The sequence below is a fragment of the Talpa europaea genome, assembly GCF_964194135.1.
Source record: "Talpa europaea genome assembly, chromosome: 16".
In the NCBI taxonomy this organism is placed as follows: Eukaryota; Metazoa; Chordata; class Mammalia; order Eulipotyphla; family Talpidae; genus Talpa; species Talpa europaea.
The window spans coordinates 10,514,089-10,529,856 of NC_140084.1; the positions used below are offsets into that span (position 1 = coordinate 10,514,089).

Here is a 15,768-nt window from a genome sequence, read left to right on the forward strand (position 1 = left end):
GCATGGCAGACCTCTCCTGTCTCGCCCACCCACTGCTCCCCTCACAGTGCATTCAGTCTGTCTGCCTGTTCTGCTCCCCACTCTTGTCTCTGGTGAATTCTCTCACCCTCCCGTGCCTCTGGCCTGTTCCCCACTGCTTGTATAAATAAATAAAATCTTTAAAAATAAATAAATAATTGTAGTGCATAGAATAATGCTAACAATCTACGGTTCAAGTTTTTGGATCCCAGCCATCCAAACACATGAAAGTATTGAGGCCTGTAGTTGGTAACTGGTATGCTGGTTTGTTATTTTTAGAAAACTACTTTTCTTTTGTTTCTTTCTAGCCTTTTTTTATTTTTTTGTCATGGGTACTGTATTTTTTACCTGCATAGTTGATCAGTTACTATTAAATGAAGTTGCCAAAGCAAGAATTGGTCACCTTTTGGAACATGGTAGGCTAAAGTTCCTTCTGCCAGAAAGGGAAGACTGGGTCATTGCTAGTTTTCATGATCAAAGACAAACAATGGGGTTTTATAAATACCATGAAGTGATGGTCAACCCACATACTATGAATTGCGATATCTGGAAAAAAATTGAAAGTAGTAGGAGGAAAATCTATTACTTGAGCCATGATCTGGGTGTCAGATTATTTTTTGTGGACATCGCTGAGATAGCATTAAGTGCAGTACTTTTTCTGAAGCATGCCCTTTGTTCCCCCAGACATTCCAGCTGCAGCTCCTGTCGCCTAGCAGCAGCATTGTCCCAGCATTTAATACAGGGACTGTCACACAAGTCATTAAAGTGCTGAACCCACAGAAGGTGAGTAGCACACTGGAAGACAGGCCTGAGCAAGGTGTAAGTGCATTTCCTGAAAGAAAACTTAGCTTTATTTCTCTGGAATTCTCTGACTCATAGTCATAGACGAGATCTATGAAAATGTCTCCTTGTTCTTTTATAGGTAATAAGCAGACCCAGACACATTAAATGGGTTAGTGGTATCTTATTAAAATGCAGCTTGAAAAACCCTCTATTCAGAGGCTTAAAGGTCTATTTTTTGTTTGTGTCTATTTTCTTTTGTGGGGGGAGAGAAGGAGACATTTTTATCTTTAAACAAATTACGTTCTGGGGTAAGAACATTCGTTCAACCAAATAGCCACATTAGTACTGTAATTATTATAGCAAAAGTGGGGACACTTTTAATGAAGCAGCCAAATGAAAAATAGCTTTAGAAACGGAAATTAAGCAATATTTTTTATTTCATTTTGTCAAAGAAGTAAATTTACTCCTCTTAATAGTTATCACTTTGGCCAGATTTTGAAAATGGCTCAGAGAATTTCTTCACTTTGAAAGATTTCTAGTATGTCTCATCATTATTAGTGAGTATAATTACCTCTTCTTGCTTTTCTTCTGCTGCTCACTATATTTTAAGTATCTGGCTATAACACAAACAGAAATTCTGTTGATGGTCTGGTACACAGAGTAAAAATTTTCTTAGTGTATTAATGCTTGAAATTTGCCACATAGAGTAAAAATGTATTTATAATTAAGATCTCTTAGGCCTGGTATTGCTCTCTATAAGTTTATACTTTCCTCCCTACCCCCCCTTTCATGCCTTGGGAATGAAAACAAGTTTGTTTTCACCTTTATTGTAGGTTTTACAAACAAAGCAATGCTAGCTAGATCTGAATGTAGAGCCTGTAATAGGAGTATATTTACCTCATTTTTCTGGAAACTTGGATACAAGGGTCGAAACATTTTGAAAAGCGCTCAGCATATGCTACTAGAAAATGCTCCAGAGTGGTGCAGTCCTTTCAGTGTAGTTCTAGGATCAAAGCCAGAGGAGATAGCTGTGTTCTGGGGATGCAGTTCTGCTACTTGACTGCGTGGTGTTGGTCCCTCGATTAATAGCTGGAGGTCCTGTGTGGTTTTTGTTGTTTCCCATGTGTCATTTTTAAGAGACAACTTCACTTTAACAGGTTCTAGAGCTTTAATTTTAGCCATTAATTTATGATCTTTCTTCTCACAGCAACAGCTGCGAATGCGGATCAAGCTCACATATAATCACAAGGGCTCAGCAATGCAAGATCTAGCGGAGGTGAACAACTTTCCCCCTCAGTCCTGGCAATGAGGTTCCGACACCATTCTCATTCTTATCCCACTCAATCAAAGGAACTCTGGGAAGGAGGTTGTGATCGCTGGCAAGTCCCCCCCAACTGTACCATGGGCATGAGGAGCTGAAGAGAGCTGTTGAGGAGGATTTTCCTAAAGTTATTGCTGACCTTGAAGCATTGTTAAAGACTAACCTCCTCTCCTCCACTGTTGAGGCCGGCTGCTTCGGGAGGCTACTTTGCACTCTTCCTCCTCTTCCCCTTTTTTCCGCACTTCTCCACCCCTCCCACCTTTACAGCCAGAATCAACATTCCTGGGCCCTGAGGAAATAAGCATCTGGTCTGGAGGAGAGGACTGGAATCCACAGCAAGAAAACACTCACTCTGTCTCTGCAGCAAAGAGTCGCCCCTTCTTTCTACTGTGTTTCTCTGTGAACTGGGCGAGGTGGGGAATTTGTTCCCCTCTGGCTGGTCACCATCTTCAGGCGCTTCTTACATCTGGCATTCAGAATGGAAATGTAACAATGGACATTAGGGAGCCCTGCCTTTTTCTCCTGGTTCCCCCGAGGTTTGAAAGAGGCATTAGGCTCCTAGTAGCCTTTTCTGTGCATTGCTGTATACACACAGACACACACATGTATGTATGTTTGTTACCAAGAACTGGTCAGACCTTGAGAGATTATTTGTAAACACTGGACAGATGCAGTTAAAAAGAGTTTTTGTTGAGATTTGGCATGAAGGATATGGTGCTCTATTTGTAATAGAAACTTCCAAGGCTCTTCCAGCTCCCCTTTCTCGCCATTCTTTAGCTGTAGTCATGAATATTTTCCAACGTTTTCAAAATTGATTGCCCTTAAAGTACGAAGTGGACAGCTGCTAAAAGATAAATGAATAGTCACTAATTAATGCCCCTATTCCCACCAGAGATTTTCACGTTTGTCCGAAGCCCATAACTTGCCTGTTTGAACTCTGGTAAGTGGGCGGAAAGAAGAGTTCACCGCTTTCAAAGCTCAGACGCCGGTGCCCGTAGGAAGAGTGAGTATCGCACTCATCCTCGAGCATCTTGGAGTCGTCTGCTCCATGACTCCAAACCGCCCTTTTTCTTTCCTGAGCCTGGCTCGGACCTCGGCATTCCGTTTGAATTCCTTCTTCTAACTGGAACATTTGTGTTGTATCTGTAACACTGGCACTGAAATAAAGACCACACGGTTAAAGAAATCTTTCCTATATTGTACTTTATGGTGTTGGAATGAAGCCTTGTAGCTTCCTTGCCCCCAAGTCACAGGAAGTCTTGCGAACACCATAAGGCTAGGATCATCCTTTCCTGAGTTTTGAGAAACGGTTCTCTTGAGAGAGGCTAATCTAATCTCATGAATATCCGCATCAAAGACTTGCGATCTGGAGCTCTTTAACCTAGGGAGAGTGCCCAGTGGTTTCTAGAAAGGACCCTGTGTGTTTTCAAACCTTAGCATAGAGTTGCTGGAATGAGGTAAGGTGAGTCTCCGTGGCCCGTGCCGAATGTACCATGTACATTCAGGCACGCAGGCGCCATGTCTGAGACACTGAAGAAGAAAGGAAAAGTCCAGCCCACCCTGCTCTTAAAATGTTAACAGTCATTACTGTATTGAGTGCAGTATACGGACCACTTTGGTTTCCGTTTTAAATCTGGGTATAAATATCCATTCCCCCCGCCCCCTTTTCACCGAGCCTTTACTTAAAATCTTCAGTGTCTTGTCAAATCTAGCTCTGTATCAGATGCTAGACTATTCCTAACATTTGACAAAACTGGAGTTGAATCTAAAGGCTCCAAAGCGGAATCTTTCTGGTCTTATGAGTATGTAAGAGCAAGATCTGCTAAAATTTAATTCCACTGAGTAAATGGTTGACTGAGTCAGGAACAGGATATTATCTTCTGCATATTTTTCAGTAAAATAAATATGGACTAGTCTGTATTTCCAACAACTGCTCTGCCTGTGCAATGAAAAATAGCCTTTAAAGGTTTCCTGGTGGACTGATTTCATTGGATGGACACTTAATGCTGTGAAACATAATAGGATTAACATAATACTGGTGGATTTCTTGAATAGAATTTGTCTAACATTCCTCTGTGGTAGAGGCTTTATCTTCTCTCTCATGTTTGTAGTTAACCAGATCAAGTTTCTTTTCAGTTGTACTGAGTTGAATCTGAGAAATCTGCTGAAGACCATAATAGACAGTGCCAGCAAGCTCGTGGAGCCGGAAAGGGCCTGCTCTAGTAACACAGCATCCTCTTGGGTGATGTAGTTTTGAGGTAGACTTATCTGTGACCCTCTGTAGCTTTGTCTAGAAGGAATAAAAATCATGGCCTTAACACAAAGGGTGCTGCATAGAATATCAAGTGATTTTGGGGCACCGTACTAAAGGACTAGCGGCCATAACTGCCTAGGATACTGATGGTTGTGAAGACTGTTTCAAATGATTGGATCTTTGAAAGCGTCAGCGTGCCTTAGTTTCTAGGATCAGAATTCGTTCTCCTGTCACTTGGCCTTGCTGCTAAAAGGAGAAATCTCTTAATTTCTAGGAATACTTGCACATTTCAGTTCTTTCCCTAGCATAACCATGAAGGGGGGAGCAAGTTTGGATAGATTTCCAAACTATAGAGCCATTGTGAGCTAACTCCAGGATGAAAAGCAGTGAGCCTATGTGTGTACTTGGACAATTTCACATGCACTTTTACCTCATTTCCCCTCCTCTTCCAGAGTGGTCTGTGTCCTATACCCTCCCCTCCTTTCCCAGTAATCCCAAGGGAGAATTCATCTGAGTGATCTCAAACAGCTGCAGGAAGGGAGCTCCACCCAAGAAGCTTCTCCCATAATGCTCTGGTGCTGTTACCTTGAGGTGATTTGGAAGTCACGGAATGTTTTATGCTGTGTGTAATGCTCATTTGTTGATTTTAAAGTCTTTCTCATTTAAAGAAACATTCCACAATGTAACACTTGGGAGGGGATTCTTTCCTTTTGCTAGGTTGAAGATGCGGTTCGTACCTCTTGTTTGCCCCATTCACAGAAGAAAATAGACTTTTGAGACTGTCCGGCACTACCGGTTTGAGTATTTCCACCAACTCCCTAATAAGCTTTCCATTTTTATGTTCTTCTAGAGGAGGTTGGAAGTTAGAGGATACTGTTTTTGAGGTTCAAGTTCATTATCTTCTGCATCGGCAACTATGTAGGCCATGAGAACTAGAGGAAGAAAAGATTTCGAATGTATATATAGGTTTTTTTTTTCCTAGTGAATGTCTTTTATTCATGTTGTCCTAAACAGAGAGAGCTAGAGAGCAAAAAAGTGGATTTTCACCAACTTTGCATTGATGGAGAGGTGGTGCATGTCTGTGTGCTCATGAGTCTGGGAGAATTGATCATTATGTCCTGAAGTTTAAAACACTTTGACCAGATTTTGCTTAGGAGGGTGGGGCTGCTTGTAGAACTGGAAGTGAATAACTTTTTCAAGCAATAGCAGTGAGTGGGTTCCATCTACAGGGATCCAGAACCTGGAACCCTTAAACAAACAGAAGAAAATGCTGAAGGGGCTCATGCAATTGCTTCATGAGTTTCCGCGAGGCTGATTCTGGCTTCAGATGGAGCATTGGAGTTTTTTGTTTTGTTTTCGTTTTTGGAACCTGCTGTTGCGCTTTGTGTGTTTTGTTTTTGTTTTCTATTTGGGGCCTCATGGGAAAGAGCTTCTGAATTCTTTCCTTTGTGAACTCCCACTGTGTCCCTGTAAAGTCCCTTTTCTTTTATAATGTTGGAAGTTACATTTTCATTAAGCCCTATCACATCTTCTTTACTGTAAAAATATTAAAAGGCTGTTTCCAAGCGGGGCGGCTAATGAAGTTCTAATTATTGCAGACATATTTTTGAGATGTAAAAAAAAATTAAAATTAAATGATAAGTCTTAGAGGCGAGTGAGGAATAAAATGGATGTAAACATTCACATGGGATGCATTAGAATTCTGCTGTGTGTATTGTCTTTTGGTTGAAACAAATTATGAACAGTGACTAATAATAAAAAGTCAATACTCAATGATTTAAAATTTGCTTTCTCGCTTCTTACAAGTGGATTAAAGAAGCTTTGACTTAATTCTTATTCCAGCGCTTTGACCAAACTTTCTGAGCTATTAATGTTCCCTTTACACAGGAATATCACCAAGAAAGGAATTTGATTGAACAACTTAAGAAAAACATGCAATTATAGATAGTAAATAGTATAACTGGAAATTTTACTTGGTTATTTCCATGCTGATTTGCTCCACAAGGTAAGTTCTCAAAGGGGACAAATCATCTCAGGATGAGATGAGTCATAGGGGTTTTGTTAGAAGCTTCCATTTATGAGTTCAAGTATATTTGTGGCGGGGAAGAAGAAGTCTTGTCCAGGGGCCTCCCTGGTGGCGCAAGGGGTTAAGACGCAACCTATGGAGCTATCCACAGCCAGTGCAGCACAAGTTCGATCCCTGGCCAGGGAGCAACCCACATGGCGCAGCAGACCTCTCCTGACTCGCCCGCTGCTCCCCTCAGCAGTGTATTTCACTCAATCTGCCTATTCTGCTCCCCACTCTGTCTCTTATGTATCCTCCCCACTTCCCACACCTCTGGCCTGTTTCCCAGTTCTTGTATGCATAAATAAATAAATCTTTAAAAAAAAAAACAAAAACTCTTGACCAGCCAAAATGAACTATATATATTTCATGGTCTATTTTCCTATGAACTCTTCCATAGAAATGACTGGTTACAAGTTGGAAGCTTTATTTTTTTCTCTTTTGAACTTAATTTATATATATATATATATATATATATATATACACACACACACATATGTGTGTATATATATTTTTTTTTACATCATTTTTTTTTTAAAGAGGCACGTATTTTATTTATTTATTTGTTTGTTTGTTTATACAAGCACTGGGTACAGTCAGAAGTGCGAGGGGTGAGAGAATTCACCAGAGCCAGAGCGGGGAGCAGAGCAGGCAGAAGGACCAAAATACACTGCTGAGGGGAGCAGCGGGAGGCAGGAGAGGTCTGCGCGCCATGTGGGACCCTCCTCCAGTGGCCGGGGAGCAGCCAGGGATCGAACTGGCGCTGCAGAGGCCGAGGGGAGCTTCGCAACCCAGCGCTCAACCGCTGCGCCACCAGGGAGGCCCACATCATTGTTCTTTTTTAAACAATCTTTGCATTCCTTCCCTCTCCCAGGTGTAGTCCCCATAGTGCCCCTATGTTTATTGCAACACATTTTTTTTTTTAAGATTTATTTATTTATGCATACAAGAGCTGGGGTACAGGCCGGAGATGTGGGAGGTGAGAGGATTCACCAGAGACAGGGTGGGGAGAAGAACAGGTGGATCTACAGAAACACACTGCTAAGGGACACAGGGGGTGAGAAAGGAGAGATCTGCTGCGCCATGTGGGTTGCTCCCTGGCCGGATCAAAATGGTGCTGCAGAGGTTGCAGATAGCTTCATAGGTTGCATCTTAACCCTTGCAACACCAGGGAGGCCCTGCAGCACTATTTATAACAGGTAAAACCCGGAAACAAGTTGGAAGCTTTTGGTTTTCTGTTATTCAGATGATCTCTGACACTCTCATTGATTGAGAGGCAGGAGAGTATGACAGTTCCCTTAATTGAGGAGCCTTTTGTATGCTTCAGCAGCTATCTCTCATTTGTCTACATAACGTGCCCTTTGGCACTGTTGATAAATGACATTTTTATGATCATATATAGCTTAGTTGAAATTAATCTTGGTTTCTAATATTAAATTTAGCTCATGCCTGCATCTACATATTATTACATGAAAATATAAAAGCTACAGTAGAAAAGTTTAGCAAATAATAAGACTCCAGACATACCCTTAACAATACAGTGACTAGTGCTCAGATTTGAACTTCAATCCAGGAGGTTCTATTTCAATGAGTTTTCCATGCATTTTCCTCCTCTAATTCACTTGTCCCCACATTCAAATAATGTAAAAAAAAAAAAAAAAAAACAAAAACTTCAAACTTTGAAGCCAGATAAATAGTACATTCTTATTTGGAGCTAAAATAAGGAATATCTAAATCTGCTCGGCCTGTGGTTGAATAACATGGCATATAGGCCTAAAGATGACTTTGTGATCACTGAAGAAATGGGAACCTGCTTTCAATAGTGAATGTTGTAAGCTCTTTGGGCTCCTCTACCAGAATCTGATAGAAATGTTCTTTCTCCAGACTTTTCCATTTTGTAGTGAGGATTAGGAAAATTTGGGGTGTGTGCGCGCGCAGAGCCCAAGTGTGAATAGAAGTATGCCTAGCCTTTTAAAGGATTGGGAGAGAAAGAAGAATGATGAATTTTCTGTCTCTTGGTTTGATCCAAACAGTGATTTTTGTAATGAACCTGCAGTGAGGGCAGATGGATTTTTGCACAAAAAATCCCAGAGGAATTTATTTTTAGGGTTAGTTTCAGCTGTTTACCATTTCCAGAAGTTATAGTTATATAACCCTTGGCATACATAATGCACACTGCATTGAATTGGGGGGCGGGGAGAAGAACATGAATATGTGACCTTTGAATCATTATAAAATGTTAATGACACTACATGATTTGAAAAGAAAACTGAGAATCAACCGGTTGTCAATACTTAATGAATTGGATCTTAACTCTTGGAGACCTTTAAGGAGAGTTGCATCCTACATTCTTCCCTGCAACATCTGGGCTGGTGAATTTTTTCAATTTTAATTTTTTTTAAATAATCCTGCTGTTGTTGCAGCAATAGTAAATATGTAACTTTTAGTATGTTTGTATTATGGATTAAAGTTTCAGCTCACTATCATCAATTAAAAAAAAATAAAATGCAAAACCTGTCATCTACTGTTCCCCAGCATGAACTCAAATGTCGGTCCTGGAACTATGTCTTTCCCCTTTAGCTGATTAAGCAACTGAAAAAAGCCTCTGCTCATGAGATCTGGAAAAGGTAACGTGAAGCAGGCATTTATTTATTTATTTTAGATTTATTTATGCATAGATGAACTGGGGTGTAGACCAGAGATATGCAGGGGTGGGGGAGAGATGATTCACCAGAGACAGAATGGGGATCAGAACAGGTGGATCTACTGGAATACACTGTTGAGGGGAGCAGCGGGCGAGATGGGAGAGGTCTGCTGTGTCATATGTGGGTTAGCTCCCTGGCCTGGGGTGGAACTCAGTTTACCCTCTGTGCCACGTGGGAGGTCCTGGTTTTTTTTTTTTTGTTTGTTTGTTTTTCTTTTAATTTGAGGCTTAAAAAAATTTAAGAGATTATAATGATCTGGAGAGTAGGGGCAGTCTCTTTTGAAACTATAATCTATAATGTATTATAGATTCTGTACACTCAGGGAAGGAAGCAGGCAGCATGTTCATGAAGTATTGCTAAATGGGCTAAAGATCTGTCCAAAGTTCGAAGGACTGGATTTGAATCTGGGCTCTGCTGATGAGGGTGTGACAAATCATTTAATTTCACTGAGCTTCTGTTTCTTCATCTCTGATATGGGGGTTACCATATTTATCTTGAAGAAAACTGATATCAGCAGCAGATCTCTCCTGTCTCACCTGCTGCTGCTTTTAGCAGTGTATTTCAATAAATTCGCCTTTTCTGTTCTCCATTTTGTCTCTGGAAAATTCTTTCACCTCCACTGCAAAAAACCAAAAACTAAAAAACTGATATTTATTGGGCCCTTACTGCGTGCCAGCCGTTGTGCTTAAAATGTATCAGCTCATTTAATTATCATACAGCCTCCAGAGGTCAATGCTAATATTACAGATAGGGAAACAGTTTCAGAAATGCTCACAGATGCTATGTAATTTGCTGTGTCATACAATAGAGGAGGAATAGAATTTTATTATTAAAAAATAACTATTCAAATAAGAGTTTTAAGCATAGGCCTCCCTTTTTAACTACGCCGCTAGAATGCCCACTCTGCTGCAGCGGTGATAGCGCTGAGACTTAACCTCTATGCCACCAGGGAGGCCCCTGAAGCAGGCTTTTAGAAACACGAATTCTGAACCACATTTTTATTCTTTCCACTCCTCTCTACTCTTGGTTAAGTCTACTTGTGTCTCCATATGCTACCTACCCCTGACCTAACAGTGCTTTTGCTGAAGATGTCACCTAGTAAGCTCCAAAATGGGAATCTACTGCTTTAAGTAGTTTTCTTGGATGAAAATCCAGGAGGTAGACAATTTAGGAGCTCTTTTCTCCTTGCACCAGGATCAAATCATTTTTAATTCATTAAAACGAGACAAATGAAGATTACTGGAGAGTGGAATTTCAGTGTGTACAAAGCAATTCATTTGAAACAAAGTAGTGGCCGAACTTTACCATAATAAATAATTTGTAGTGTCAGGATCTTTGCAAGACTCAAATTTTGTCTTGGAACTTAAAATATCTCCAAATAGATAATACATATAGTACAGAAGGTCACAGACTGCATTGTTTGATGTCAAATTCTTGTACTTAGCCTACAATTAAAATAGTTAAATAGTTAAAATTACAGTAGGTTCAAACTAGACAAGCCGAACCGATGGTTACCAGACAATACCACCTTTACCAAATATTTAAGCTCAAAGATTTTTTTCTTGCTATTTAATTCCTTACAAGTTTCTTGAAGATTCATCAACACCTGTGCAAGAGGGGAAGAGATAGAAATCCGTTTATAAGGCTCCCTCAGAAACCAAGAGAGATCAGTATCTTGAGGAACTAAGTGAATCTTAAATTTACAAGTCCAGAATTATAATGGCTACTATGAATTCCTACTGTGTGTTACCTAACACACAGTATGCAGTCACAAAATCATCATAACTACTAGGCAGATAGTAATTTTGATGTCACACTAAGAAACAAAGGCTTTAGCTCAAGTAACTTGCACAAGGATATAGATCTGGCATTTGGAATCAGGAGTCTGGCTCCAAATTTGACCCGCTTGCCAGCCACAACACTACCATCACTGAAGGAACTAAAATAAATGGAAATATGAACTTTTAAAGATGTTCTGAATTAGCTTTGCACATGATAAAATGGCTCACAGACCACATCACTGCTTGAAGCCAAGGAGACAATTCTAATAAGGTTATTACATGAGGAGATAAAGGAATGACAATGCGGCTGGGACGTGAGCTCACGTTTTTGTCCACCAGGTGAAACTGAATTTGCAGGTAGTGCACAACTCTACAATGGAAACGAAAGGGCCTTGCCAAGGTAAGTACTCCCTACAGTTCGTTCACTGGCTTTACAAGTGAGGTGACAGGCCACGCTGGGGTCGAGAGGCAACCTCCCCAGAGGTGCGCTGCAAGTGCTACCCTCTGCGGAGCGCAGCGTCCTGCCTGACAGGTGCAGGCCCCACTGGCCCCTTCTCCGGCCCACACCCTCCCTGAACCCCACTCCTCCAAAACCGAGGGCGGCCGCTGCGGAGAGCCAGCCCATTCGCGGCGCCGGGCTCCTCCCGCGGGGCTGGAGCCGCGGAGGCCCCGGGATGCGGCTTGGCGGCGCGGAGGCCGCGCTGCGCCCGCGTCTACGCAGGCCCGGTGGGCGGCGCGGCGGGAGGGGCGGGGCCCGGTGGGCCGCGGCGGGCGGGGCCGGGGGCGGGGCCGGCGGGCGCGGGGGGCGGGGCCAGGGGCAGCTCGCGCGCGCTGCCGAGGCTCCGCGCGCCGTCGCGCCGGCCGGGCGTCCCCGTGCAGCCTCCGCCGCCGATGGGGGAGGTGGAGCGCGGGCCCGCGGGCCCGCTGGAGCCCCCGGAGCCGCCCGGCGAGGCCGCGACCCGCCGGCCCGCCGGGATCCGGGTCCTGAAGGTGAGGCGGGGGGCGGGGGTGAGGGAGGCCGCCCCCGCCCCGCTCCGGGCCGCGGCGGCCGGCAGCCCCGGCCCGCGTCAGCCAGCCAGTCAGCCAGTCAGTCAGTCAGCCAGTCAGTCAGTCAGTCAGTCAGTCAGTCAGTCAGTCAGTCAGCTTCGCGGCTCGGCCGCCCGCACCTCGCCGGGGGCGCCGCGGCGCCCGCCCAGGCCTCGCCGCCCGGCCCCCCGGAGGCCGCGGCCGCCCGCGCCCGCCTCGCAGGCCCACGCCTTCGGGCCGCCGCCGCCCACCCGCGCCCTCGGGGCCCAGGCCCGCCTCTGCCGCCGCGGCCGCGCGCGGGCCCGGACGCGGGTCCCTCCCGGACACCTGAGGACGGCGCCCGCGGGGGGGGGGGGCGCGCGCCGCGGGGCTGGGGCGGCCGACGGCCCCGGGGCTCCGCGCGGAAGTTCGGAGCCGGCTCCCCGCCCCGAGGCGCCGGCCCGGGAGGACGACCTGCCCCGCCTGGAGGGAGTCCCCGGCGGGGCTGCTTCCCGGGGAGGCGCCGGGCGCGCTGCCGAGGGAGGGGGCTTGGCGAGCTCCGGCTTTCCTGCTGGCGGGCGCCGGGCTCGCCCTCCGGGGAGACGGCCACGGGGGAGCAGTTATGCAACAGGCAGCTAGCGGGGCTTTTTGGCAGGAATTGGGGGGAAGTAGGAGGAAAGAAAGCAGATGCTGGCAGGGGAGGGAGTGGGTCCTTGAAGGTGAGGGCTCGAAGTTTGCAGGCACCCGGGATGGGGGTTGGGGTGGGGAGGGAGCAGGAGGAGGAGGAGGGGTTTTGGAGACCCACTGCATGGAGTTTTCTACTGGCCTCTGAAATAGCTGGAGAGAAAATTTCCCTTAGGTCAAATATGTAAACTAGGTGTCCTTCTGGAGGTGGGATGGAATTCCTCCTAGAGTTCTGGAGGAGGTATCGGTGGGATTTCAACTTGCCAGGGGGAGAGAAAGAGAAAAAATTAGAGGATTGATGCACTGAAAAATACTTTGCAAAACAATAAAAAGTGTTCTGTTAAAAAGACGTGAAATACTAGTTGTACATGGGAATGAAAGGTGAGCGCTGTAGATTTTGTTAAGGTTATTGCTAGGACATCACAAAGAAAGAACGTTGAAAACAGATTTGAATCATTTGGTGACTCTATGAGACAACATAAAATAGAACTCTAAAATATAAAACAGCTTTTTTTTCTCCTACTACTCCCAATCTTAATGCAGTGACTTCCATTTTTCAACACTTTACCTCCTTGTCTGCATAAACCTTATGGCTCCATAAACCTTGTACATATTTTTTGTGGCTTTTTTAGCCATAAGTTACAAAAATAATTATGCAAAGGCTTTTTTGGAATCAGAAAGTCACAAAAATGTAAATGTGAACGAACTAAAAGAAAAAAGTTCAGCTGCTCTGACTTATCAGGAAATGGCAGCTCTGAAAGATTGATAATTTCTCTGACCTGAGAGGTAAGCAACTTTAATTTTTAAAAATAAAGCATTTTTTGATGGGAAGAGAGTGAGTTGTGAGATGGAAGGACTTCAGAAACTGTGATCTTTATTGAAGGTTCTTACCTTCCTATAATTCTAGAAAGTGGTCTTGCCTACCAGTGTGATTCCCTCAGGTTCCAGTGTGAAAGATTCCAAAAATTGATCTTGATTGTAGTGCTGAGCTGGTGTGTGGCAAGCTGCCCCTAGTCTAAGGACCTTGCAATGCTTTATTGTATATGGTCCCTACTAATCCTTGCAGGTAAATGGGCACAGCTCTGGAGAATAGGTGCTGTGTGTTCTACACTCAGAAGTTCCCTTAAATAGCTGAGTGGTTAAATTTTGTGCCAAGTGAAAATGGAAAAGAATATATTAAGTAGAAGACTTTCTGATTTGGAAGGAAAGTCATAATCTCCCACATGTTCTTCCCTGAACACCCTCTGAAAACTCAAAATTCTCTTTTGTGACTCTTATACTTAATATGAAATCATGAACTTCATTATTTTAAAATAACAGACATCTTCCTAAAAAGGCTAATAAAGTTAAGCTAGTTTAATTTAACCATATTAGATCTGGCTCCATCTGTAAGGGGTATTTGAAAATTTGATTCAAAATCTGCCCCAGATTTATTTAGCAAATGGCTATTTAGAATGCACCGCTTTAATGTGGTTGTAGTAAAAATATGATAGTTTTTAATATCCAAAGTTATTGGGAGTATCTTTGAAGCATAAAATTTACAAATGTTTCCTACAATTTTAGATTTTTTAATTTACTCAGCCTGTAGAACATATGAAGTCACAACTCATATAGTCAGTGAATGCTCTCTTTCTTTTTTTTTTTCAATACTAGTTTCAACTTTTAATCACAATGTGAGCATGCGATCTTAAAAAATTAATACCAGAAAGATTTGAGTGAACTGAAGTACTCTTGCTCTCCTTATCTCACCCCACCCTTCCAAAATATTCCTTAACTGTATGTTCCCAGGGCGTCCCTGGTGGCCTAGGGGTTAAGTCTCAGAGCTATCACGCTATCACCAATGTGGCCAGAGTTCGATCCCCCTCCAGGGAGCTAACTCACACATGGCGCAATAGACCTCTCCTGTCTGGCCCGCTGCTCCCCTCAGCAGTGTATTTCAGGAAATCTGCCTGTTCTGCTCCCCGCTTTGTCTCTGGTAAAGCTTCCCCCCATCACCTCTGGCCTACATTCAAGGTCTTCTGTGCATAAATAAATAAATCTTTAAAAACTAATAACATGTATATTCCTAGAGTTGAACTCATTTTGTTTGCACAGTTACTTTACTCACTGAGTATGGGCAGTTACTTTAGCCAACCTTGTTTTTAACTATGCCTATTTTAGAGTCATATGTGGGTGCTTAAGAGTTTGTTGCCTTTGAACTGATGGCAGCCCTCACCTATTATCTTAATTTTTAGAGAGGAGTTAAAAACATGAAATTGAAGTGGGTACTTAATTCATTCTCTAAAGCACTTTGCTTCTTAGAATGTCTTCAAATCTTAAATGTGCTCTTCTTACACTTGCCTTGTGAAAGGTGATTATAGTGTTCCCTTTTAGGTAATTCTTTCAACCGTTCTTATATATAAGTAAGTTAGGATATAAAATGTTCTCAGTCTGGCAAGTCTGGTGGAAAAAGTGATTTAAAACTGAAAGCATCTCAGAGGATGGTGTCATATAGGCAGTAGTGACTGTTTAAGGTCTTTCCAGCAGTTTCCTGATGTTTTAGGCCAGTAGAGTGGAAGGAAGTACTCTGTAATTCAGCGATGGGTAATAATAGTTAAATAGAAAATGATCTACATTGTTTTGAATTTTTTTTAAAATGTATTTTTTTTTTATTTTTTTTTTAAAGAGGCACGTATTTTATTTATTTATTTGTTTGTTTGTTTGTTTATACAAGCACTGGGTACAGTCAGAAATGCGGGAGGGTGAGAGAATTCACCAGAGCCAGAGCGAGGAGAAGAGCAGGCAGAAGGACCGAAGTACACTGCTGAGGGGAGCAGCGGGCGGCAGGAGAGGTCTGCGCGCCATGTGGGACCCTCCTCCTGTGGCTGGGGAGCAGCCGGGGATCGAACCTGCGCCGCAGAGGCCACGGGCAGCTTCGCAACCCAGTGCTCAACTGTTGCGCCATCGGGGAGGCCCTTTTGTTTTGAATTTTTTTTAAAATTTATTTATTTATACAAGCACTGGGTACAGTCAGAAGCGCGGAAGGGTGAGAGAATTCACCAGAGTCAGAGCTGGGAGCAGAACAGGCAGACTGATGAAGTATACTGCTGAGGGGAGCAGCGGGCAGCAGGAGAGGTCTGTGCGCCATGTGGGACCCTCACAGGCAGCCGGGG

At 43.6% G+C, this 15,768-nt stretch overlaps 2 protein-coding genes across 3 annotated transcripts in view; both read left to right on the plus strand.

Moving 5' to 3' along the window:
* Positions 1-2,110, plus strand: part of AP1G1 (adaptor related protein complex 1 subunit gamma 1) — a gene marked incomplete at its 3' end in the record, with an annotated part of 47,532 nt that extends 45,422 nt beyond the window's left edge. For both annotated transcript variants that reach the window (XM_084256898.1, XM_084256899.1), the window contains 2 exons: positions 703-801; positions 2,009-2,110. In XM_084256898.1, coding sequence (XP_084113024.1) covers positions 703-801; positions 2,009-2,110 — 201 coding nt within the window. The remainder of the gene's footprint in view (positions 1-702; positions 802-2,008) is intronic.
* A 9,708-nt stretch (positions 2,111-11,818) lies between these two features.
* Positions 11,819-15,768, plus strand: part of PHLPP2 (PH domain and leucine rich repeat protein phosphatase 2) — a gene marked incomplete at both ends in the record, with an annotated part of 64,710 nt that continues 60,760 nt past the window's right edge. The window contains one exon of the mRNA XM_084256903.1: positions 11,819-11,917. Within this exon, the coding sequence (XP_084113029.1) occupies positions 11,819-11,917 (99 nt within the window). The remainder of the gene's footprint in view (positions 11,918-15,768) is intronic.